Here is a 27,656-nt window from a genome sequence, read left to right on the forward strand (position 1 = left end):
ACATTTGCTGGTCTTGTTCTTCACCACAAGCGACGTTGTTTCATATGTTGTTCTCATGTAAATCTGTTCATGACTTCTGGTTATGAGTTTGGGCCCAAATTAATGTAATATTTCGGACCCGCACTCCTTTCTCTTATGTTAATGTCTTTTTAGGAAGCCTCTCTCCTTGCTGGGATGACGTTGATCTTAACACACAGATTATTGATTTGTTATTAGCTGTTGCATTTCAGCAAATTACAGCCAACTGGAAGAATTTTTCTAACATTTCTTTTAACCCCTTCGACGCTCATGACGAGCCCAGCTCGTCATGGAGTTTCCATTGACTTCAATGGAAATTACATTCAAAGCCATAAAACACCTTAGCATCCAAGTGGTTAAAGCATGGTGGTATAACGTATGTCATAATCACAGATTGGATACTGCTTTTGTTTTTCCTGCCCACATGGCAGCAAAACGTACAGATTTATGGCTTCCTGTTACGCTTTATCTTGATGTATGTGCTAAACGCTCGTTTCATCCACAACCCTCGCAGCAAGAAGTTCTCAAGCCTCCTTGATTGCCCTCCGCATTCCGTTTATTTTCCACTATCAATTGTATGTATTTCCTTTTATGTGATTTTATCTCTACAACTGTGGTTTTCATTTTTTTTAGCCCTGATACCTGTGATTAGCTTTCATTATGTTTCTACATGTATTATGCCCATAGCTCATTGATATGCTTGTACTTTCTATTTTTTATTGCACTTTGTTTTGGCACCTTGTCTCTTCTTTTTCCCTGAAATAAAATTCTTTCTGAACTTAAAAGAAGTGAAAACATTTAATATCTTTTTATGACATTTGTAATAAAGCTTGAAACATTGACAGAAAATATTTGAACCAGTTGTTGTTGAATGGTTGCACAGATTGATGCTGTGGTGGCGCTGACTGATGTTGTTTTGGCGACAAGTGATTCTGTGGCGTTCAGTGATGCTGTGCAATAGATAGATAGAGGGAGGGCGATAGAGGGAGGGCGATAGAGGGAGGGCGATAGAGGGAGGGCGATAGAGGGAGGGCGATAGTGTGAGGGAGGGCGATAGTGTGAGGGAGGGCGATAGTGTGAGGGAGGGCGATAGTGTGAGGGAGGGCGATAGTGTGAGGGAGGGCGATAGTGTGAGGGAGGGCGATAGTGTGAGGGAGGGCGATAGTGTGAGGGAGGGCGATAGTGTGAGGGAGGGCGATAGTGTGAGGGAGGGCGATAGTGTGAGGGAGGGCGATAGTGTGAGGGAGGGCGATAGTGTGAGGGAGGGCGATAGAGTGAGGGAGGGCGATAGAGTGAGGGAGGGCGATAGAGTGAGGGAGGGCGATAGAGTGAGGGAGGGCGATAGAGTGAGGGAGGGCGATAGAGTGAGGGAGGGCGATAGAGTGAGGGAGGGCGATAGAGTGAGGGAGGGCGATAGAGTGAGGGAGGGCGATAGAGTGAGGGAGGGCGATAGAGTGAGGGAGGGCGATAGAGTGAGGGAGGGCGGTAGAGTGAGTGAGGGCAGTAGAATGAGGGCGTTAGAGTGAGGGTGTTAGAGTGAGGGCGGTTGAGTGAGGGCGGTTGAGTGAGGGCGGTTGAGTGAGGGCGGTTGAGTGAGGGCGGTTGAGTGGTAGGGTGAGGGGGGTTGAGTGAGGGCGGTAGAGTGAGGGCGGTAGAGTGGTAGGGTGCGGGCGGTAGAGTGGTAGAGTGAGGGCAGTAGAGTGTGGGAGGTAGAGTGGTAGAGTGAGGGCGGTAGAGTGAGGGTGGTAGAGTGGTAGAGTGAGGGCGGTAGAGTCGTAGAGTGAGGGCGGCATAGTGGTAGAGTGAGGGCGGTAGAGTGGTAGAGTGAGGACGGTAGAGTGGTAGAGTGAGGACGGTAGAGTGAAGGCGTGAGGGCGGTAGAGTGAAGGCAGTAGAGTGAGGGCGTGAGGGCGGTAGAGTGGTATAGTGAGTGCGGTAGAGTGAGGGCGGGAGGGCGGTAGAGTGGTAAAGTGAGGGCGGTAGAGTGAGGGCGGTAGAGTGGTAGAGTGAGGGCGGTAGGGTGGTAGAGAGGGCGGTAGACTGAGGGCGGTAGAGTGGTAGAGTGAGTGCGGTAGAGTGAGGGCAGTAGAGTGAGGTAGAGGGCGGTAGAGTGAAGGGCGTTAGAGTGGTAGAGTTAGGGCGGTAGAGTGGTAGAGTGAGGGCGGTAGAGTGAGGGCGGTAGAGTGGTAGGGTGAGGGCTGTAGAGTGGTAGAGGAAGGGTGGTAGAGTGGTAGAGTGAGGGCGGTAGAGTCCGGCCAAGGAAAAGTAACAAAGGAAGCTAAGCATGCATGCAGAGAGGCGAGTGAGAGACTAGCGCTGCCTGCTCTGTAAGTATTAGAAAGAAAAGTGTGTGGCAGAAGTACAGGCTACCTGACTCTTCGCACGCACCCATTCAGATGTTGGCCTCTCAGCGGAGTCTGCCAACTAGACAAACAAGTGCTGAGTTGCAGATTAATGTAGGTATTAACTCTGCCTCAACCAGAAGACAGCCGAGCTGATACCTGCCGCTCTCTAAACGGTCACAAAGTACAGCAACGTTGCAAGGATTCAGCGTTTGAGTTTCAGAGCTATATATAGCATCCTCTGTGCTGTCATGCACCTTATTTAAGGCAAAAGAGTCCGCTCAAATAAGCAAGGGTTACTGTGTTTTGCTCAACAAACCATTTCTAACAGACATTGGTCTTTTCTGAAATAGCTTGTAGGTCACTATGATCCATTGCCAACAGGGTATTAGACTCCAGTAGCAAACCACATGCATTTCTAAGAACTACCCACAAACAATATCACTTTTCCTGTCCAGCTCTGTGAACCAGCGGGAGCCTAATAGCAGCTCTAAAACGTACTCTAGTGCATGACGCTGGCAGTTTATCAGGACAAATATCCAAATTGATATTGCTGTTCATCAAAAGTAAACACAACAGTGTCGGCTAGGCAGGAGCTTTTGTTGGTTCACGTACCTATAGTTTTAAAAGAAAAGGTACAATAGGGAAAAGAGGTGCCGTTTCCACGTAATGTGCGCCAATGATCCAGTAACTTCACTTTAGCTTAAAGATCGGCAGGGGAAACGCCAGTTGGTCTAGCACAAATGGAAGTTGCCTGACATGCTGCTTCACACGCAGGCTGGCTGACACATAACAGTGATCCGCACATAATGTGGGGGTAGACGGACAGAAACTGGCATGCAGGGAGGCAGGAGGAGAAACATCTGGCATGCAAAGGTAACATATACCAAGAATCTAATATAGAAGTTTAGTATCGCAAGCAGAAGAAGATGCCATTCAGAGTGAGAGGTGATGGTACATATGAAAGACGCTTGCAAGCAGCGGACAGAGGAGTGCAAGTACAGCAGTTAGCATGCACAGGAAGTGGGGGGCGCAGAATGGAATTTAAAAAACAAGGAAAGAGCTGGACTGGGAGGAATGATGACGAGACGCACGGGGAGCAGCAGGCCGTGCAGTGAATAATTAAGGGAGGAGAAATGCCGGCCTGAGGCAGAGCGCACGCTGGGAGAAGCTTGTGGGAGGGAGGTTGGGCTACCTTTGATGTGGTGATGCGAGGCAGGCAGGCTGGCGGCTGGTGGCATTTAAATTAGAAATTTCGTAATAAAAAATCAAGAACGAACACAACTTCCCTTAATGTCCAGATGAAATTAACATGCTAGATCTAAAAACAAATATAAGTGTGATGTGTACTTTAAAATGGCCAGCATTGTCATATATAGAGCACATTTATGTTCTTTCAAATTATATACAAAGGAGGATTTTGTATCTGTATTTGTTCACATTCTATATAGAATTATGGTATGCTTTTAAATGTGCATTCTAGGAAAAGGAGGCTTAAAGAAGCAAAGCAATTTTCCTAACGCCACATAACATCTGCAAGGGAGAGTGAGGATTTTAGTTCAGCTGCTAAATCGCCCTAGACAGGAAAGATGCATTTATATAAAATAAACTATTTTTAGAAGCACTAACTAGATAAGTCCCGTGTCATCGATTAAAATGTCACAGCAACAGCACTGCAAGAGTAGAACTAAAGCTAGATGTGAAAGCACACAAAAGAAGCCGTACCACTGCACTCATTTACTAAAGTGACCGTGCTTCCTGCTAAAGGCGGCAACTAAATAAAGGCCATCCGTACTGCTCTTGCAAGATTCCAGCAAGGAGTTGACACCCCGAGACTGTACCAATTAAAGCTTCTTTCTCTGACCGTCTTAATTGACATGGGAGTCCTGAAACAAGGGCATTTTCACCATGCTCGTAACCAGAATATTCCTGCTGGCACACCACGATAAAGTATCTTTTTTTTTTTTATTAAAAATTAAATCAAATGTATTAAAACATACGTCTGCAGGCGGACGAATTGAGATGCTGCCATTTAAAGTCTTCCCAAACACATTGCAGCCACTGTCTATATGCATCACCATGAGAGGAAAAAACAAGCGGCTAACGTTGTAATAAAGCTCGCGTCGCTGGTTGAAAAGCGGCTGCGAGTCAAATGGCGGCCGTGAAACTGAAAGTTGATGCAGAAGGGGGCGGAGCGATAGTGTTTCCACCAACAAAGAGGCAATGTGCATGTAAAGAATACGAACGTGGTCCGCTGCTAAATCGCCCTAGACAGGAAATATGCATTTATATAAAATAAACTATTTTTAGAAGCACTAACTAGATAAGTCCTGTGTCATCGATTAAAATGTCACAGCAACAGCACTGCAAGGGTAGAACTAAAGCTAGATGTGAAAGCACACAAAAGAAGCCGTACCACTGCACTTATTTACTAAAGTGACTGTGCTTCCTGCTAAAGGCGGCAACTAAATAAGGCACAAGTTTTGTTAATGGTGATCAGGCTCACATAATAAAGACAAGCCCGGAGTTGTGTTTAAAGTTAAAAAAAAAAAACGAGACACGGCCTACCGGCCGTGAAAGTGAAAGTACTGCCGGCCGTGAATAATCAGGGGAGGAGAAATGCTTTGAAGAGCTGCTGGAGGCACCAAGCTGGGGAACAGATGGCTGGCGATTTGATGCTGTGCACGCACATTTTAGCTCAATGCGCTTGCGCATTGACCTAAAAGCGCACGGGCACAGCATCAAATCGGCAGTTTGGTTAAACTCTGGATAAGCCCCTATATCTCTCGCCAGCTCGAATGCGCAAGCGCATCTGCAGGCGAGACCTAAAAACCACTAAGTACAGGGCGCCTAATGTCTTGCTGGAAAGTCGACGGCGTTTCGATCCATATGAGTAAGGATCATCATCAGGACTGAGGGGCTGTAAGCAGTGCTGTAAAGGGAAGATGGAGAAAGGGGTAGGGAGTAAAGGGGTTACTAAGAAGGTCTAGATGTGGAAGCAACCGATTAATTGAGTGGAGAGGAAAAGTTGCTCACCGTTGAAAAACTAAATGGAAGCAAAGCTGGGGTTCAGGCGGATGGAGAAGTCTCGAGGGACGTCTCAAGGCTGGTAAACTATCATTCCCGGAGTATCATCAGAGTGCTTGGGAGCTGTAGGGGGCAAGGAAGGCCACGTCAAAGGAGCGCGCTGTGTGAACGGTACGTCCATGAGTGACGACAAGAGAAAGGGGGGACTTACCAAGATTTTGGGTCAAGGATATCCGGAGCCGTTTGGTCCAATCGTGGTAGAGTAGATCACGGGGTAGGAGAATGAATCTGTGGGAGTAGGACGGGGTTTTAATTCATGTATACACGGGAGCGGTGGAAGATAAAAAGAGCTAACTAAAAATGTTACCTGTACACGAGGAATGGAGCGTGGTCCGGGAGTTTCTGTAATGCTCGGACCCTCGGATGGGGTAGATTGCCGATCTCGGGATGGGAAGTCAGTCGAGACGAATAAATCTGTAGAGGTGGGAGAGGATACAGGGATGAAGGAAAACCAGGAACTATGCCACATCAGTAAGGATTATGGCAGTACGCTGGACGTATTACCTGTCCTCAGGAAATTCTGACTGGCGAGTGAAGCGCTGTACGGGAGTTGCTATGGCAATCCGGATCACGAGAGCAAGCTACTTAAGGATTGGAGGAAGAAGCAGGTTAAATGACGTGGCGCTATCTGGCACTAATATGGCACCTAGGATTGGGCCAAGGAGCTGTGAGCGGAGTGAGGGACAGGGAACGGTTCAATAATCTAGTTAGACATGCTGGGGGGCGTGGTGGTGGGCGGTCAATGCTACGGAGAGCAGTGACGGCTGAAAGTAAACATAGTGGACAGGAACGAGGAGTAAGGGAATGGAAAACATGAATTACAGTTGTTTGGGCAATTATGTCATAAAGTTAAACGCAAGCTCAGATTACAGAACGGCATATGCAATCTAATTACGATGTTAATCCTGGATAAGAATGAATAATGCAGGAAAGGCAGCTTAAAGAGCGGTGAGCGAAGTAAAAAGTGAAAATACAAGGATTCTTCAACTCTGTAAGAATTTAGGAGTAAAGAACTACAGAGAGGTTTATCGATTACTAAAGTATGAAACGTATCCGGTTGTTGTTGCCATAGCAAAATTATTATTTGCTATGTGGTGCAAGCGTAGATGGTTAGTGAAATGTATGGACTAGGAATCAGCATATTTCGCTCTCCTACTAGTGAATTTCCCGATTTTAAAAGGTTTTATTTGATGCTGTAATATTCTACCTTCTTATCCTAGCTATTTATCTTTTTAAAGAAAATTTTAATTTATACTATTTTTATTATGGTAGTATTTTAAGTGATTTTAAAAGATTGCTATCTATTTGTTCCTCCCTAAAAGTCAACATGGGCAAAATTTACGTCGGGAGAGCTTTCTGTTTCCAAGGGTCTAAATGTGTAAAAATTAATCATTGAAACGGATTACACCATGTAAAAAGCTATCTTATGCTTTTTCTTCAAAAGTATGTTCTTTTTTATTGTGCTTTTATGGCAGTTTTGCCGCAATACATTTTTTTGACTGACTGTCTGGAAATTTTGATCACCTACCAACAGAGATGGAGGTGTGGGTGCCCCCATGGTTTCAAATGTAAAAGTTTTATCGTAAATCATTACTCGGTAGCGGACACAGGTAAGGAAGGTTTTCCTGGTTAGAAATAGCGCTTTGAGATCACCACATGGAATGACCATTCTGATCTCTTTTACAATGCACTGATGGAGCAAACCTAGCAACAAGTTCTCCTACCAAATGTTTGACTTGTAATGTGGTGACAGGTGAGGCTAATGGGGCACTGTAAAAGAAGGGAGGGAGTATGGACCCACCATCTCAAGTCTGGCGCTAGAGAAATGCGAGTACTTGCACAGGCTTCAAGTGGCTCAAAACAATAGATAGGGAAGTAGTGCTCTGCAAGGTAGTGCTGCATGGACACATGTGGTGTGTGGCATGAGGGAGTACCCAGAGGCTGGCTGCAGGTAATCCAAAAAGCCTCTTGACCCACTAAGCCAACACTTAAGGCAACAAGGTGATGGCTGGAATGCTTGAATTAAACTCAGCCACTGGGAATCTTTCAGGCCGCATTCTAATCTATCATTTTTCGCCTACTATGTCACCTTGGTTTGGACACAGCTATATGCAAATCAGTCTTGAGCCTGCTCCACCGGGAAAAGTCCAGCCTGTACTGCCCGGCCACGTCTTCCCTGAACCAGAACACCAGCACCCTGGGCCAGTTTAATCCTTATTAGGTCTCATCAGTCAGGCACAGCTTGGTCCCAGTGCACAGTTTATAACGTGTATAAGTGACTGCATAAATAAGTAAATCTTTTATCATAACTATTTATCTACAATTGCTTCACTATTTAATAACAAAAAAAGAAATGATATATAAACAAATAAATAAAATTAATTTTAAGTACAACATTGGAAAGCCGGAGTTTATTTAATGCATCTTTAATCTACATATACTTACTTCCTTTATGTATCTATATACCATCCATATATTTATTGATCATATACTTATTACTTTTCTTCGAATTCAGCATATCTAATGAACTACCTACCCTTTTTCTCACCCTTTACCTCTTTCAATATATCCTCAATCTCTGCTCTCTTATTCATCCCAAACCCCATACCACTACTATGATCGCCAAAATAACCCTTTCTAAACTCTTCCTTTCTCTGCCCCTCCTTGCATCATCTCATACCTGTTTTACTATTTCAATCCCCCAAAATAACCCTTTCTAAACCCTTCCCTCTGACTCTTCCCTCTCCACGCCCCTTTTATTCAGCCCAAGCCTCCTCCTCCTGCTATGACCTCCAAAAAGAAAAAAAAGGTCTCAATCATTTCTCTTCTATCCCTCAACTATCCTTTCCAATCCAAATAACAGACTAACATGTCCGCCTCTGAAATGAGATTCTTATTTCACTACACTAATTCACCACTAATCCTCAATGGGTTCCAGAGTAGTGTACTACTCGCCAAAAATTAGCTTCAACACCTCTTCGGGGTAGCAAGCGCTAAATAAATGCAAACCTTTTCCCCTCTTCTATCCCTCCGCTATTCTTCTCACTTCAAATAACTAACTAACATATCCACTACTCAAATTACTTTCATATTTCACTATACTAATTCACTACTAATCCTTTATGGGTTCTGGAGTAGCGTGCTGCTCGCCGAAAAAAATGCCTCAACACCCTATATGGGGTAGCAGCGCCATATAAATGCAAACCTTTGTCCTTCTTCTATCCCTCTGCTATCCTTCTGAATCCAAATAACTGACTAACATATCCACCACTCAAATTACTTTCATATTTCACTTTACTAATTCACCACTAATCCTTTATGGGTTCCGGAGTTGCGATTACTCACGGAAAAAGCGATTCTGCACCTCGTCAGGGGTAGTAAGCGCTATATAAATGCAATTACAATACAGTGAGGACGGGACCCACGTCTGGGCATACTGGTCACACTTAGGGCAACAAAAACAAGGTAATGGATGGAATGCTTGAATAAAACTCATCCACTGGCAATCGTTCAGCCTGCATCCCAATCCATTGTTTTTCGCCCAGCATGCCACCTCAATTTGGACCCTTCCAAATACAAATCAGTTTTGACCTAATAGGAACAGTCCAGCCCGAACTGCAAAACTAGGTCCTCCCTGAACCGGAACACAAGCAACCCAGGACCAGTTTTGTCCAGACGTAGATCTCATACACACTGTGTCATTGGAAACCAGTTATACCTGGCTGACGTGCCCTAACTAGCGCAAAACCAGCACTGGTTTTGCCCTAGATACTGTTTGCTCCCAAAATTGTTCTTGGCTGAAACAGACTGTCAAGTACTGGGGACAGTCTCTTAGGCAGTATATTGAAGCCTACCTAAAAGAAAGAGTAAAGTACTGTGTTCGGTTTAGGCACTAAAGAACTCAGCTCTTGGATCCTCTTTTCAATCAAATCATTAATTGTCCCTATCAGATACGGCTGCCATTCGTCTTCATGCACACCTGACATTTTCAGATGGACCTCGAAAAGAGTAGCACAGAACGCAGGAGTGCAATTGATGACTGGTCCTCAAACAAGAGATACATCAATTATAAGGGTCAACTGCTGCAAAAGGCAGAACACATGAAGAACTGGATGAAACTACGCTGTTGTGGCATACGGTGCCTGCCAAGGGCAAAAAATTCGAGAGGGCAGCGGTGTGGAATATTAGATGCAGACACTCAGACCGATTTTATGGCAGATAAAGCTTCAACACTGACTCAAGGGAACCCTGTGGCCCAGCTTTCGGAGGCTTCAGAGACAGGTAGTTTGTACCCTTACTTGACTCTGGCCGGAAAGAGCTTTTTATTAACGAATGCATCACCAAATTCAAGGTTTTGATACAGACTGAGCTTTCTCCAATTCTAGTTCGCTTAGGAGCTATTGACACCCAGCTTATATCCTTTCTGTCAGAACAATCTCTGCCCCTTCAAAACCCTCAAAGGTTAGCAAGCCTAGTTGTATCGCTCCAATTCAGCAGCAAAATCTCTCCAACTATCAATCTTCAACAATGGCAGGGGTACCCCCTCCACTTAGAGGCACCACTCACCCAGCTCACCTACCGCCCTCTGACCACCCAAAACACCAGAGACAATTCCTATGGTGGGTGGTTCCGTAGTTAAAGTAGTTAACCCTGTTCACCCAAAGGATTGGCTGGATTGGTCCAAGCCCTACTACCTCGCAAAGGGACTGTGTTATCATTAACTTTAGATCCCCGCTATACATCCAGAAAGTCCTCAGTACAAGAGGTCTAGAAGGGGACTTGCTCAGCATTTAGATGGAGCAAAACAGGAAACTGAAAGAAAGCGATTCAGGAAGGCAATTTAACGAATGGGGTTGAGCACAGTAATAGAAAGCAAATAAATAGTTTATGCAAATAAAAGATCCATGGCAGTGTGTGCCATCGCACTATCTTGATACCACGCAAGAGAAATGATATTATCACAACGTTAAGATTTAACTCTCTTTCAGAAAGAGACTCCTCTTGGAAGTAAAAGAGGGAAAACAAGGCAATGTCTTGGAAAACCAACATTTCTGCTACTGTGTGATATTTGCAGCACTGGTATTTCTGCTTGGTTGCAAGAGACAAGGAAATTTAGGGTTATAAAGTAGAGCTAGATGACCACAGGGTCATCAGCAGATAGGTCACTTCTCTGCCCAGCCTCTAATAAAGAAACAACTCTGAGAGGCTTTCAGAGTTCAAGGCAGCGCTGGCCATAAGTAGGAAGAATCCACTAGGTGGGAAGATAAGGAAAACCCAGGGAAAGTGCTAGGCTTTGACTTGACTATGAATATAGGATAGTCAAGAGAGGTGACATTTTGTAGTTAAAACTACATGTATCTGAAATAACTGTTTTACCTACATAAACATGTATGATTGATTCTTTTCATGTAATGCTTTCATATTAATGAAGAAATCCAAATAGAAGTTTTAACACTACATGGATTTTAAGTAAAATGTACCGATCCTTAACAACAGTTCTTTAGTGTCTTCTACCAAACCACATGCTCTATGCTACCTGTTTACCCATACAGTGCTTATTCAGGTGAAAGATCGCAAAATATAGATCCTTGACATTTTAAGACCTGTTAAAGCCAGAGAGCATTAATCATCAAATAGTAGGTGTCACTGGATGGGTCGCGTGGATCTATCACACATTTTCAAGTTAGAAAAGGGCTGTTACAGTTTGGCAGCCCTGCCTTTTGAGTAGGCATGTGTGCCAGGATTCAGGTACAGAGAACCTTTACTTTGTGTGTCAATGTGAACAGTCTTACTTGCACATCTACAGCTTAACATGCTTCTACCTCCATTCACTTACTTCCCAAAATGATATGCAACTCACCTATCCTCCCCTTTCAGGTGATCAGTAATGTCAGTTGTCTCATGTGAAATCTTTTGACACTATGACACAATGTTAAAGCAACACCAAGCACATCAGAATAGCTTACGTTGAGAAGAATAAGAAAAAGTAGGTTGTTTTTTAACAAACGGCAAGAACATACAATAAAAAGTAATATGGTTAACACCACTATAGGAAAGGGTCATTACATATTGGATCTTACCTTTAGCAAAATAACGTCAAAGGCAGTGTGGTACCAATACCCTGCACCGACTAGTTCCTAACTGTTTACCAAAGTTGCACACCCCCAGAGATCCGACTGCCAATAAATCTCCAATCGTATGATCAATGCCAAAACAGAAAGGACAATCTCACTATACAAAATGTTATTAAGTCATCACTGGAAGTGGATTTATTTCTCTGGTATTCAGGGGACATCCCATACTCCATTCGTCCAAATGAAATAGTTTTCATGCTCAGAAAATGCGCAACATCAGGATGAACAAATAAAGAAGTTGCACATTTCCTGAGCATGAATACTTTTTCATTTGGACAAATGGAGTATGGGATGTTTCCTGGTATTGATCTTGCCTTAAGTCCCTGCGATAGCAAATGTATTCCGAATGGGCAGCTTGAGAGCAGGTAATTATATTAATTTAAAAACTGTTTCTGCAGATTACCCATGAACTGTTGTGTGGATCAGGTAGTAAAAATTTAAGAAAGGGTTATAATAACTTGAATATGCAGGTATATGTTGCAAAGAATAATGATGCGTAGACCAGTCGATGTAGAACAGGATAGTAGATGTATTCATAAGATCACTTTTTGGTTATAGGTTACAAGATGTCAGTCAGATCCTTTAAAGTGCCCCACCAGGAGCAGCCTCCTCGCGGCTCAGCCCTTCCACCTCAACTGATTCTCCCTTCCAATACAAACACACTCAACATTCTATATGACCTCATCATAGGCTGAGCAGCAAGGCAAAGAAGTTCTGTAGGGAGAGTGCATTGAGTAATTAGTACATTACAGCACATCTCCCCCTTACAGTGATGGAAAACATTCAATTGTGTGAAGATGATAAAACACACATCTCCGCAAGGAGGATGCATTAACAAAGTAACTATAAATCACCCCCCTACTATAATGATTAAGAACAATCAAATGCATAGAGATTGTAAAACATACAAATGACAATAAAGTAAGATGCATTAACAACAAAGTAATTGTACATCACCTTCCTTGCAATAATAATCAAGAACAATCAAATGCATGGAGATTGTAAAACATCCAAATGACCATAAAGGAGAATGCATGAAGTAACAAAATTGGTATATCCCCCTTCATACTGATCATGAACAACAAAGAATGCAAGTTGAAGAAATACATTCTTATAAACCTTTTTTTTTTTTTTTAAATGGATACTAACCACTTAACTCACACCCCAAGACTGCGGGTTATACCGTCACACTACACGGAGTACCCATTGTGCCACAAACTGAGGCACAAAACTGCGGCAGAACAGGGATCTACAACCCTCAACTGCACATACTAATAACGGGTATCTTTAAACCCAAGGCAAATCAGTGGGTATATTTAAACCCATGACACACTTGCAACATACAATGGGTATCATTAAACCCATAACACTTTCGTAATATCCAATGGGTATCATTAAACCCATGACACTCTTGAAACATACAATGGGTATCCTTAAACCCATGACAATCTCGGGTATCCCTGAACCTGAGACATACTGGCCAAAACCTGAAATTCAGAAAATCTAGCGCAAATGCACAGTCAAAACACTCTACAACATGGCCAAAACCAGAAAATTCAGAAAATCTAGGATAAATGAGCACAATCCTGAACATAGTCAAACGCAGTAGAGAACACACCAACAGTTCCCAAGAAACTTTGTAATAAGGAACGCCAAAACTCCCTGTGAAACTGGACAGTGTACACTGACTCCGCTACGCGAGATTCACCTAAAACACACACAAAAAAATGATGTTACTGCCTGCACAACCTACAGCTAATAGTAGGTAAACTACCCTATAAACAAAACACACACCAGCCCCCAAACCCCTTTCAGTTGAGAATAAAACAGGAGCACTGCACGCCCGCCAAACCATACTTCCCCACCATAAAATAAAATGACTGTCTGTCTGCCCACAAAACCTCCCCAGAAAGAGTGGTAAGACGCTAACCAAGATACAGGCTATAAGTGATACTAGCTGCAAACCACCCTACAAACACATTAAAACAAGAGGTAGAATGCACACACTAACCAAAGCATGACTTAAACTTCGAACACATACATTACGATGTTGTGATGTCCCTTCGGATTGTTCGAGTTATTTCCAGTCAATAAGGAAGTCTCTCTTGTTCAAAGAAAACTCACAGAGTGTAATCAGGGGATCTGTGTATCGTCTACTTCCTGTCACGGTGATGTGGGTTGAATTCAATGTGTAGATCAATAACATCCAAAACCATTGTGGATTGAGACGCGACGTTTGAATAAGTCTTGCAAAGGTAGCAGACCATAGAGAACAAACTGCAATGGAGCGGAACCATTTAGTAAACTAAAATTACATCGTGGCTGGCAGGCAAGAATACTTCAGTATTGACACTAGGAACAAATCCAAAATGGCAGTAAGTTACTTGACAGCACGCCGGGTGGCTCACGGCACGTTTGAGAGACAGTGCGTGAATAAGCAGTTTGGAGGCTCAGAACTGACAGAACGTCACAGAAAGAAGCTTTCAGGCATCACCAAACCGGTAAGACTGCACGCGCCGAATGTAGGGCTCGTGGCTGTTTGAGTGTAAACAGTCAAACTGCCGTGTTGCAGAGGCAACTTTTGTGACATCCTAAACAACAGAGTAAAAGTATAACGATAGGCAAAAGCCCTGCCCTCCCAAACATCAGCACACCAGATTTGCCGATTCTCACTTAACAAGTTGGTGCACCTGTTAACAAAATATTCTCTGTCACAAGATCACTTGTCACTGCAGAGTGTCCTCAATCAAATATGCGCATAGACTTACAAGGGGTGGCGCCTCTCCCAGAACTAGTCAGTATGTCCGATATCGCACTGCTGCAGCCTAAATGTCCAAAGTGTGTGCATGAGCTTTACAACGCTGCCAATTCCTCTCAGGGTTGCCAGTTTTCCCTGTACATATCACTGCTTCCCTTCACTGCTGCCAATTCCCAGCACAGATCGTTGCTTTCCTCTGGAGTGTTGAGGCATTCACTTCAAAACAGCTCACTAGAAGTGTAGGTTTTCCTCAGCACACATTGCAGGTGCTAATTCCTTTGAAGTGTCAGTCCGGGTCAATCCAGTGCGCTCTCTGAACAACAACATGAGGTAGAAAGTCCAGCGGAAAAAACAGGCAGTAAACAGCAGTGATTTCACCCAATACAGGTTACAGCAAGTAACATAGCCTGGCACCTTGCGTTGTGGGCGACCGATGACAGGGTCACTGGTGGGGCTTGGGTAAGTGCCAGTTTGCTTCAGTCAAAATACATTTTCATTCTTTAGAGTCCTTAAAGTCTTTAGTTCCTTTAGTCTTACTCCACGCGTAAGGTTCTTCAGATCGTCGCCAGTGTTGCAAAGAAGAATGATGCGTAGACCAGGTGATGTAGAACAGGATAGTAGATTTATTCATAAGATCACTTTTTGGTTACAGGTTACAAGATGTCAATCAGATCCTTTAAAGTGCCCCACCAGGAGCAGCCTCCTCGCTGCTCAGCCCTTCCACCTCAACTGATTCTCCCTTCCAATACAAACACACAACATTCTATATGACCTCATCATAGGCTGAGCAGCAAGGCAGAGAACTTCTGTAGGGAGAGTGCATTGAGTAATTAGTACATTACAACAGTATACAATGAAAATGAGTCCTTCGATTATCGAAAACGGTTTACCTTGATGGCTTTCTGAGCATTTGGAAGTCCTTCCTCAATGTCATCAAGAAGGATTCCTCCAAGCCCTCGCTGGTCATGCTTATCCAGCAGTCTCAACAGGGCCTTCTTATCCTTCAAGTTGTACTTGGGCTTGAAAATGTACTTGCCATCTACTGAATCAATTTTAGGATTGTTCACCAATGCCTGTAACACAAATTTGTCATTAAATTAATCCACCAATTATTGATGACATACATGTAAGTTAACTGACATGACACCTACAATTTCCATTCTGAATTGAGATTATAAATACACTGGCAAAAAACACAGAGGTAGCATAATGTGAACCAGTGCTCAATATGTAAAAATAAAAAAATAAATAACTACTTCCGGCGCCCTCGTCAGGCGACCACTGCAGCTTCTTCCACCCATTGCCAGTGCAAGTGCTGCCAAAGCCAGTTCAGACTATTCCAGGCCCCCAAAGCTATAAGAATGGCTTCAGCGGCAGCTATTAGTCATTTTTAATATAGATTATATTAATAATAAACTGTTGTTCTGCTCACCTCTAAATTAGACAGACAGCACCTCCATGTGGCAGACTGTCATAAGTGCCGGTGTTAATAGTTAAGTGCTGATGCAAAACACCAGAAACCACCAGCTCAAATTAGGCACTGATGTAAAGTGGATCAATGGTAATAAAGTTACAGACAGGCTACAATAAAGCCTAAAAATGTCATACCCACAGGACCTCATCGTAAGGGGTTACGATCCAGTAGAAAATAGATCACCTACTGCAATAGGCTTACCTGATCACTGGATTTTACGAGTCAATCAATCAATCAATATACTTTATTCGGCATAAAACACAATACCATAAAAGTACAATTTATAGAAGAGACAAATATCACAATATCAAGGACCGAACCAAAGATACATGTGCAAATCGTTCGCAGATAGAGCCCCTTCTTCTAGATCGTTCTGGTGCGGGTCATTAATAAATCCGTTTGAATGGATCAAAGTAAAATTGATAAGAGGGTAACATATAAAAACAACCTCATAAAAAATACACAAATAATTAATCCCTTATACAAAAGATACCCTCTCCCACCCAATTCATTACTAGGACCTTCAGCAGGCCAATACCACAACCATATATATTCACCCCTCCCCTCTTGTGTTTCTAAGTCTCAATGCCAACCTTAAAGAGTTTACAGTACAACAAAGTGTTAAAACCTCTGTGGGCTGCTGCAGAAACAGTAGGGTAACCTTAGCCTGCTTAAAACTAGTGTTTTTTTTAATGCTTTTTAAAAATAGCTTCCTAGGGTGTGCATAGTAGGGACACAGTAAAACAAAGTGAAGGGTATCCTTCGGAGACCGATGGTCGCAGCCGCACAGGCCCTTCAACTCTGTGAGTGTTGTGTAACCTGTCGGCACCGCTAAACTGTGATGTAATAGGTTTAGCCTGAAGCGTGTCATTAAAAATCTGTCTTGGGCATTGTGGATAAGAGACCGGTAAGGCTCAATACCCAGACAAGATTTGGTCAAAAGGTGTGCTCTCACAGAGGGTTTGATCAGCTCCCTGTCTTCCCTGCAGGAGGCCACCTGCTTCTGGAACTCCACCTTAACGTGAGCCTTGTCCCGGTGTAACAATTTTGTAGGATAGTTAAAATAATCTGTGCAGCCCATGTCTGTTAGGGTTTCCCTCACATAGTTCAGCCATGGAATGTTCCTGCCCCGGTCACGAGCAATACAATCCATTATAATCTGCCTCCGGGTTTGTCCAAATTTTGATTCAGCATAAAATGGGTTTTAGTTCCAACCTGTCTCTGATGTAACTGACACCCAACTCCTCATGAATAATATGAGACTAAGTACTTTACGGGACTTTCAGCAGCCGCCGCAAATATTTATTCTCTTCAATTTGAAGATATTGTGAATCAATAAAACCCCAGACCTCACTACCATAAAGTGTTTTGGATCAGCACATCGAATTGTACAGTCTCAGGATTTGTTCCGGTGACTAACAGCTCAACCTACGTGCTAAATTCATAATTGCACCGGAACAACTAACTTAAGTGCGACACTTCTGTTCTATCAGGGCTTTAAAACTAAGAAGTGTGTTAAATAGTAACCCCAGATTTGAGAACGACTGCACCTTTTCCAGACAGTGGGAGCCAATCGTATAATTGTATTTTCTTTTTGGGGTTTTCCCCACCTCCATAATATATGATTTTGAAAGGTTAGCAGACAAATCTAAGCTCTCCATGAAATGAACAAAGCCATCTATCAGGCATTGTAGCCCTCGAGGGGTCCGCGCGAGAAGCACCGCGTCGTCCGTGTAAAGCAGGACGTTGATCCCTCTCGTTCCTATCCATGGCGAGTCCACCCCAAGAGTGCCTAGCGCCTACTCCAGGCCATTTATATACAGAGTAAATAAGAAAGGGGCCAGGATGCAGCCCTGTCTTATCCCCCTAGAGCAGAGAAAGGGAGCAGTAGTGCTTCCTTCCTCATTATATCTTACTTGGGTGAAAGTATTCCGGTGTAATGCTCTTAAAATGTTTGCTAGACCAGGATCCACACCAAGAGCCCCCATGAGTTCCTACAATTTTCTACAGTTCACCCAATCAAATGCTGCTGTCAGGTCCATAAAAGCCAAGTACACAGTTTCTTGACTAGCAATAGTGTACTTGGCTACCAATAGATATAAATTAACCCCTTCCATGCTCATGACGAGCTCAGCTCGTCATGCAGTACACTGCTCGTGTGCTTATGACGAGCTGACCTTGTCATGAACAATGGATTTTTATATTAATCAGCACAGGAGGGGAAAAGTCATAGCACCCAAGGTGTTAAGGCATTGGTCGGTAGTTGATCGTCCTGACCTGAACCCATACTGCGTGTCAGTGATTATATGGTGATCCCCTGCCCAATCCAATAATCGGTTGAGGATAACCCTGCCTAAAACTTTCACTGTCACGTCAATAAGAGAAATGGGGCGGTAACAAAGTGGACTATCCTTATTTCCCTTTTTAAAAATGGGGACAATTGTAGCTGTGGACCAGGATGCAGGCATACCAGATTCCGCTGCTGCGTTTATAATCCTGGTCAATATGGTCGCCCAAAGTTCTACCTGGCTCAGGAAAGGGTCAGGCGGAACCCCATCAGGCCCTGGAGCCTTATTCCTTGTCAGACCCTCAATACCCGCTTTTATCTCGCACAGAGAAAATATTATCTTGGCCGCAATCTCGCCCCCTTCTTCAACTTCTGGCGGGTCTTCTGACCTACCATGGTTGTAGAAGCCATTGAAGTGCCCATACCAAGATTCTGTCAGGATATGATTTGCTACCTTTGGTTTATTGGCATTTTGGAAGCAACGGTCATTTATAACCTTCCAAAAGGCGGTCGAGTTCTTAAACTCAACCGCTTCCCTCAAATCCTCCCAGGCCTGCTGTTGCAAGGAGGTTTTACGTCGTTTTACTGCCTGTTTATAGAGGACCCTACATTTGTCTTGTCCTTTGGGACAGCTTTTAATGCGGACTTCAACTCCTTAAGGGCAAAGGAGCAGTGACAGTCAAACCACCTATGGTCCTCCTTTCCCTTTTTGTTAGATTTACTCCTGAGTAGACCATCGATATACTGGGTGACACCCTCAAAGGCTTTGACCAGTTCTGCCCTGTCCACTGTGGGGTTTAAGCACTTCCAAACATGCTGCTCTTTGTCCGCCATTAAGGCTCTATAAAAGGCTTCGCCTTCAACCTGGGACCATCTGAGCCTCCTTCCTTGATCAGTGGCACTTATCGTACCACTCTCCCCCATTCGGGCAGGGAGCTTGATTAAATTTAGGTCCCGAAGCGACATGACCAAAGGATTATGATCACTAAAAATGCTTGCGTGTATCTTAAAACCTAGAATCCAACGCTTTAACGTATTGGAAACAAAAATAAAATCAATAAAGGAATCACAGCCTCAACCTTTAAAAGTTGGATGGACCAATCTATCCTCCCCTGCTTTAATCGGGTCCATAGTGTGTGTGAGGGCATGACTACCTAACACCTTGTTTAACTCATTTCCCTCCCTTGTGAGCTCTATATGCGGCACCTCTTCTAGTGGGCATGCAGACTAATCCCCCGTTCTTAATTTCACATTTGGGCCCAGGTGGCAGTTAAAGTCGCCAAGTAACACCAGCTGGGACATCCGTGCCCCATAATCTTGTATGCCTGCCAACCTGCACTCCAATTCGTTCAATCTTCAGCTTTGCATGAGGTGTATGTGATCTTACCTGCCAGAAACGTTTTAACCTTCTCTGCCAGCCTTCTTACACCGCTTGCACCGCAGCGCATTTAGGGCTACATGTTTTTAAAGTGGGTTTCATTTTGTTAATAGTTTTTTTCTCGTCTTACCTGCACTTTTTAACTGCTTCAAGCGCCCCGGTCCACCGCAGTCTCTCAGGCTGATTGTTGTGGAGGGCGTCTTGAACTCGACTAGCGGAAGTCCTCACTTCCGGTTTCCCCTGCTAGACGCCATCTTGGTTGGCGGTCTAGCTACTGAGTACTTCTATACTTAAGGGACTATGGAGCAGGTGCGCAGCGGACGCGCGCAGCGGACGCGCGCAGCGGACGCGCCACCGGCGCGCCAAAGGCAAGACTGTCTGCGCCCGTCTGCGACCGTCCGTGCCTGTACGTCACCAGGACCCCTGGTTGGAAGCAGCGCGGACTGTACTCATATGGCAGGGAAGAACTTTTGGCTATTAATTCAGGGTCTACTCTTTGTAAGGCAGCTCCTTTTAACTTAGGGGTAGATTCTACTGGTTGCCCGGCCTGTAGCTATGTTATACCCACCCCTCCACCCCTACCGCGCGTATCGGGTGGCCAGCCCCAGGCCTGGTTGAAAATAATGCAGCCTAACGTGAGTGCGCTGGCTAAACACTATTTGAAAATTTACGAACTTGTTACAGAGGAAGTTCCGGATCTGTTCTTTTTGTGTGAGACGTGGTTAAGTGAGGACATGGTAGCGGAGCCTAATTTAGCATTACCCTCTGGATATTCCATATGTACAACCAACAGGGAATCCAGAGGGGGAGGTATTGCAGTTATCTTCAAATCTTGTTATTCATGTCTGTTCACTAAGGAACTTATCGAAGGCTACGAATGTGCCCGTTTTAGAATATCCGTGAGTCCTCACTTAACACATTCAGGACTCTTGGTATATCGGCCTCCGGGGCAGGCTGCCAAGTTTAAAAACGCCCTCTAGGAAACAGTCAGCTCGCTCGCCGTGGGTTCGGCTAATTTTAGTATTTTGGGGGATTTTAATTTGCATTTTGATTTAATCCATGACAGTGAAATCTGCAGTTTACTTGCAGACTTGGCTGCTTTTCAGCTGGACAAATTAGTATCTGGTTCTACGCATATAGCTGGGCATTTATTAGACCCTATATTTTCTAATGTTCAGCTTTCTAAGGTGGAGTCGCCTATACCTATGGGTTGGACTGACCATGCTTTGGTTGTAATGTCTGTCCCGCTCACTGAGCCTTGTAATTCAGACATCGTAAAGCCGGTCTTTAAACGAGGAGTTTCATGATTTCCTCGCTGTCAGATTATGGTTCGTTCTGAGACTGGATAAAACATGGTCTTGACTCCTTGATCCCTGCTAAATGGTTTAAGGGGCGATCTTCCACTACTAGCCTTTGGTACAATGACTCCTTGACTATGTTAAGGAAAGCATGCAAAAAAGCCGAACGGGAGTGGAGAAGGGATTATGACTCCGAGAAAAAGCTATGCTATCTCGCTAAAATCAAGCAGTACCATAAAGCCATCTGTAAAGCTTGCGCTGCATACTATGCTAGCGAAATCAAGCTGAGTCCTAGCCCAGCAAAATGTATTTTTAAGATTCTTAAAGACCTTAGGTCTAGGAAAGCTACGGTGTCTGCTATATCGTCGGCACAGCAGTGTAACGATTTAGCCACCTTTTTTTGTGAAAAGGTTTGCGCCATCTATCAATCTTTTCCTTTAGTCTCTACTCATTCCATCCCTTTGCCCCCGGGCACTGGGTCTCGGCCGACCTTGGCAGCCATCCCTTGTATGTCTCAGGAGGAGTTCACTCGGCTGAGTGGTAAAATTAAAACTGGCTCTCCTGCTGACCCTTTGAGGCCAACGCAGTTCAGAGAGTCACTCTCTATTTTTCGGGCTCCACTCTGTCAAATAGTTAATTCCTCCTTTTCGACTGCTATTGTTCCTGCACTGTGGAAACAGGCTTGGGTGTCCCCCATTCTTAAAAAACCTACATTGGATTCTTCCAATCCGGAAACCTTAAGACCCATTTCTCTTCTTCCTTGGGTGGCTAAGGTTGCAGAGGCACATGTCAACAACGTGCTTACTCAGTTCCTGAAATCCAATAACATCTTGGATACATCTCAAAATGGGTTTCGACCGGGCCACAGTACGGATCTCGTTAGATCTCAGTGCAGTCTTTGACACGGTCTCGCATGACATCTTGCTACAGCGGCTAGAGGAAGCTGGAGTGATCGGGTCGGCTCTGGAATGGTTTAGATCCTTTCTGACTGAAAGATCGTTCAGAGTGTCCGCTCCTCCGTTTCTCTCTCAGGTCCATTCCATTGACCAGGGGGTACCCCAGGGTTCGGCCTTGAGCCAGTCATTGTTCAATCTTTACGTCCAGCCTTTGGCAGCTTGCGCCAGGCAATGGGGCCTTGTTATGGTCTCATATGCAGACGATACGCAGCTGGTTGTCACCTTGGCTGAAGGGTCTTCCCCGAATGCCTCTAGGTTTAGAGATGGAATGGCGGCTGTAGCCGAATGGATGACTACTAATTGCCTGCAACTTAATGCCAACAAAACTGAGGTTTTGTTGGTCGGGAAGAACGCTAGCCTGTGGAGTGAGCAGTGGTGGGCAACTGTTTTGGGCGATGTCCCCACGTCAAAGACTCTGGTCAAAAATCTTGGGGTGTGGATGGACTCATCTCTTAGCTTTCAGGATCGCACCAGGAAAGTGGCTGGCACATGTTTCGGTCTTAAGCCCCTTTTGAAGTTTTTCGATCCCGCCACACGTCAGCTGGTTGTGCAGGTGACCATTCTATCTCGCATGGACTATGCCAGCTCTCTTTTACTTGAGGCAAATAAGGCTGAAATACTTCGGATGCAACGTGTCCAAAATGCCGCAGCCAGAGTCCTGGTATGTCTCCCGCGATTCTGTTCTGCTGCTGGCACCGTCCGGAGGCTGCATTGGCTTCCTATGGAGGAGCGTATTCAATTTAAGGCACTGTGCCTATCTTTTAAGATAGTAAAACTTGCTAGCCCCAACTTGCTGAGTAACTTGCTTGCTCCATATGTTCCCTCCTGCAGGCTGCGTTCAGCAGCGAAGCAGCTGGTTGTTGTCCCACAGGTTAAGCGTAGCCGTGCGGGAGGCCGGTCCTTCCGTTACCTGGTAGCTAGGTTGTGGAATACTTTGCCTGAACAGATCCGCAGCACAGACTGTCTACTCGCCTTTAGTAAAGCTGTTAAAATCTTTCTCTTTCCTTTAGTCTAGTTTACGGTGTTATTGGCAGCTGAAACGGTTTCAGGTTGTTGTGTGTGTTATACTTCGTAGCTGGAAGTGCCGGGACGCCCCTTTGCTGGGGCAGCTGCGCGCTATATAAGACGCAATAACATAACATTGTGGTCTGTCCCGCTAAAATGGCATTATAAAATTTAATACAAATTAACTTATAACCCTTATTACAGAATCTGATCCCCTGCATAAAATCCCACCCCAAATTGTCCCACCTCCCCTGTAGCCTCGAGTCCACGTATATGATCAGGCCTCCCCTTGCTCTTCCCACAGCTGCCTTACGTGCTGGTACAAATACATTTTGTAGCCTGTAGGAGGGTGGATACCTGACTATGGTTACCCCAGATTTTTTGCCTTGTGTTTAGCTGGTTTTCGACTTAGTTGGCCTGGGACCCTGCTAATCAGGGCCCCAGGCTATCTGCTCTCTCAGTAAAATGGACTCCATGTACCCTAGGTACATAACTAATTGGATATTGAGTCACCTATCAGCCCCTGTACAGTGTACTATAGGTACCCAGGGCATAGGTGCACCCAAGGCCTACCAGGGGCTGCAGCATATCTTTTGCCACCCCTGGCTGGCCATCCAAACTGACACAACTGGCTGATCACTCAGCTGGGGCAAGGTCGTGTAATCACCCCTTGCTTAGATATAGTATACCTATATCTAAACCTATATCTGGACACATATATACCTATAAGTCACTCTTATGGCAGGCCCTAACAATCCTGGAGGCAGAGTGCTTGGTTTTATGTGAGATGGTGCTCTAGCATGAGCTGAGCCTGTCTGCAGCTTTCGGAACCATTTCCTTATACCTGTTCCAGGGTATTGCCATACCATATGCTCTTAAGTATATGGTATGGCAATATAACTTGCGGTTATTGCTAACTTTGGTTTGGCTTTATCAAAACATGTCGTGTAAGGTGTCGTACACTTTGGAATACTACCCCCTCGCCAGTTCTGGCGACGGGGGTAGCATTCCACCCTTCTAGAGGGCTGACATGTGGGTAACAGTAAATGCGGTTAAAACTAACCAGAGCCTCAGCATCACAAAATGGATGCTGCTGCCACAGACACCAATCTGGCCTCCTGCTGCTGACCGAAACTTGGCAGGGGAGGCTTGGACAAAAGGTTTCCTGTCACAGGGAGGTGTTACACCACCCCAGACAGGAGATAGTGGATTGAGGCAGGCAGGGCGAGTGAAACTAGACACTGCCTGGGGCACACAAGGTGTCCCATGCATAGCCCAGTTCAAACCGGTGCTGGTGCACTCCAGCCCCAGCGCGAAACTGGACAAAGGGAAAAGGGGTGTAACCACCCCCTTCCTGGGTCCCACGCATAGGCGGGACCTAGCAGGATATCCAGCCCCTTGATTTGGAATAAAGGTAGGAGCTGTGCCCATAGAAGACAGATAATCCTGACTGAAACTTTGATACAGAACTCTGGACTCTTCGACATCCCACTTGACGTGGAAGACTGAAGAATCTCCCTTGTGGTCAAGGAGTGACCACCCTGTGCAAACAGGCACCATACAGCACACAACGGTTTGCTTTGTTGCAGCTCCAGCCGGAGCCCGAGCGACAGAGATCGACAAGAACCGGATTACCAGACATCCAACAGCCCGATCCACAGCAAAGCTGAGACCCGTGGAGGCGACGTGAGACGTGGGACCGGCCATCTTGAAAAGACTGCGAAGTGCTGACCGTGCAGCTCCTGAGGCATCCTCGAAGCTGTGCATTGGGGTTTGAGAAGCCCCAGCCCCGAGCAGCTCGTGCACCGAAGATCACCCCTCCACACTCACCGAGTGCTGCGTGGGGCCCTTTTGCATTTTCCTGCTCAACGCGTCTGTCCGGTCACTTGCCCGTTGGCTAGTGGTCACTACGACGACGAATCTTTGAAACTACTCTGCTAGTCTGGTTGCTCCAGACTGGCCCTCGCTCCCCTGAAAAGGAGCAACCTCTCTGACCTTGCTGGTCCGAGTAAGAAGCGATCTTCAAATTCTGCGTGGGCTGCATTTGCCAAGGCCTGTTGACTCCGATCCGGAAGCAGACACCGCCGACAGCGAGAGCCTTCGTGGGACAGCTCGTGATCCACTCCTGGACGCCCTCGATGCCCCAGAGTCCACGTGGCAGCGGAGACAAGCTTCTCGACAACCACCTGATTGCACCAGACATCACCTGGTTCCTTCCTGGTTCCATCCTGGTCACTGGCTAGTGACCCAGACTCTGTCCCCTCTGCTTTCAGGTTCTCTACATCTTCGATCCACCCTTGGATCCAACCGGACTCTTCTCTCCTGGCCGCCTGCAGCATCTTCATCTCCAGGCTCCATAGATCTCCACGACGAAACCCGACACACTTTGGCACCTATGCACCCGCTTCCTGTGGGTGAGGTAACGATACAACACCGGTGCTCCTGTAGTGGTTTACACCTCTAGTGTCCTAGTTTTAAGTGGCTAAGTTCTTGTCCAGTCGGAAGACTTCCAAAGCAGTAACTTTATAACTTGTACGCACCATTGACTTTGCATTGGTGCATGAGTGTGCTTTTAGCGCTGCACCCGAATACCGCGGGCTACTCCCGTCCTAACTACAGTTAGTCCAGTGTAGTCCCAGCGATTCCCAAGGCCCTAGGCCTTACCATTGTCCGTAAAGCGGTTCTTATACCACTTATTTAGTATATGGTTTAAGTGGCCACCGGCCCTATCCATAATTGTGCAACTTTTGTTTGTTTAACTGTGCTTTTGTTTAAACGCTTGTGCTTCTGCACTCAAAGAGTACAGAGGATTATTCTAGTAATAAATACATATGTTTTATAATATATAACTTGTGTGGTGTCCTTTAATTTGATATTACATGATTGCATATGGTAAAACAGCTGGCTTCACATGCCCTCTTGAGTTAAGCCTAAGACTGCTTAGTCCATGCTACCCTTAGGATAGCTTGTCTATAAGGTTGACTTTACAACCACCACCACAAGGGATTGTTTGGACTGATACAAGGTGCTCACTAGAATAGTGAACATCATACATCAGGCCAACTTCTCACATAGCCTTCTAGAGAGAACGCACTACTATCTGTCTCCCTTGTTTCCTGGAGGCAGATAACTTGGAATTTCTTTATATAGGCTAACCATTCGTTATTAGATGAGAGTCCAGCTATATTCCATGAGATTATCTCGATGTTGCCCTGTCTAAGGAAATCTGGGCTATCCAATATCGGGCAAATATTAGGGCTGAGAGATACATTGGCTACTTGGGTAATCCCTTCAATAGCAGGCCCACTAGTGTCTCCCGGTAAAGAAGGAGAGATAAACTCCTTAACCTTTGACATGAGTGTCCCTCCCAGACCTGCATTAAAAGACAAGCACTCCAATCTGTGGCCATCCCTAATTGGCGTACTCCTATCGAGTCAATCTATGTCATCTAGGGCTGAAACCCTTCTCGCCATTAATATGTGCCTATGGTTTGAGATGTTAAAATCTACATTTCTGCTCAAGCAGTGGGTCACCTTATTAATCAGCATTCGCGGAGTTTCTTCTCTATTTCCACTCAGGGCCAGAACCCCTGTCAAGACTACTGTGTATGGGCATGATGCCGGCGGTAGATCTATAACCGGCAAGCCCACAGTACACCTAGCGAAGTCACTCGCGGTAGGTGCAATTTCATGTGGTGTGGGTGCTCTGCCCTTTATATTTATCGGGCCTGAGTTAGAGCTCGGGTTTTGTACTGCGGTTCCCCCCTCATATATCTGTTATCTCCCACAGTAGCTCTTAATCTTGAGGCATTTACAACCATGGGCCCCACCATATGGTCTTTCTCTACACCCTCCTAAGTTCCCTCCAGCTGTTCACATTCGTGCACCCCACTCTTTTTTCTCTCTAGGGTAATTACAACCCTTGGGGGTATGGGACCATCTGATGCCCCCAAGCGGTTAACTGGGTGCCCTGTAACCACATCTGTCTGGGTACTATTCTGTGCGGTCAGCAGGGACAATTTCCCTTCTATCAATTAAATGTTCTGTGTTTGGGCCCTAGGTGGGTGGATAACATGGTTTCCAACCTAGACCACAGTTCCATGTCCGCCCCCCGCAACTTTTTGGCCTCTCCGCAATTTGGGTAATGTTGGCTGGCTGTGAGACCTTCTGTGTCTTTGGACCTAGTCGTTTTTGGTGCACCCTTCTGCTTTGGTTTACCATTAGCAATACGACGCCCCAGCCCCTGAGTTCGCTTTACTGGGGCCGTAGAACCAGCTGACGGGATGACAACACTGGGTGTGATGCTTTTGTCTAGTAGAGTCCTTTTAGATCAGGTAACCACCTCCCCACCTTCCCTTGGAGTGAATTTGCCGCTGGTCGGCGCTGTGGCCAATGCAGCGTCACAATCAGCCCGACCTGCCCCGTGTGCTGGTAAAGTGCTCAATTCAAAGCCCTCCTCCCACTCTCTCACATCAATCTCTGGCGTGCTCAAATCATCAGGTGATAACTCGACGGTTTGGGTTGATGGCCCCGCCTACGATGGTGATGGTGATAGAGCGGCAGGAATTAAACCATTTACAATGTGACCACTTTTGGATTTTATCTTGGCCTACTGGAATACCAACATTGGGTGACTCAATTGTGGCTATACTACCCATTGAAGACCGCTTTTGCGACACAATTGAGTTCAATGAGAGTCTTTTCTCAGCCGACTGTATTTAATGATCAAATAAAGACTCTGCCCTCTATAAGAAGGCATCAAGGGTCCCCTTTACACCCCCCCCCACCAGAAAATCCTTTGCCTTCCGCTTACTCATCCTGTCAAATAACAGGTTTGGATGGCCTAGTTAGTAGATAAGTGACAGCCCAGTACCTTAAAAGAAACTGGATAAGTTCTGTCCCAAGGCCCTCTGTGTTTTC

General features: G+C 45.3%; 1 protein-coding gene across 4 annotated transcripts in view; it reads right to left on the bottom strand.

Moving 5' to 3' along the window:
- Positions 1-27,656, bottom strand: part of GTF2E2 (general transcription factor IIE subunit 2) — a 297,176-nt gene that overhangs the window by 111,180 nt on the left and 158,340 nt on the right. For all 4 annotated transcript variants that reach the window (XM_078676499.1, XM_078676500.1, XM_078676501.1 and 1 more), the window contains one exon: positions 15,230-15,412. In XM_078676499.1, the coding sequence (XP_078532625.1) occupies positions 15,230-15,412 (183 nt within the window). The remainder of the gene's footprint in view (positions 1-15,229; positions 15,413-27,656) is intronic.

Source organism: Lissotriton helveticus, chromosome 2_1 (genome assembly GCF_964261635.1).
Source record: "Lissotriton helveticus chromosome 2_1, aLisHel1.1, whole genome shotgun sequence".
Classification (NCBI taxonomy): domain Eukaryota; kingdom Metazoa; phylum Chordata; class Amphibia; order Caudata; family Salamandridae; genus Lissotriton; species Lissotriton helveticus.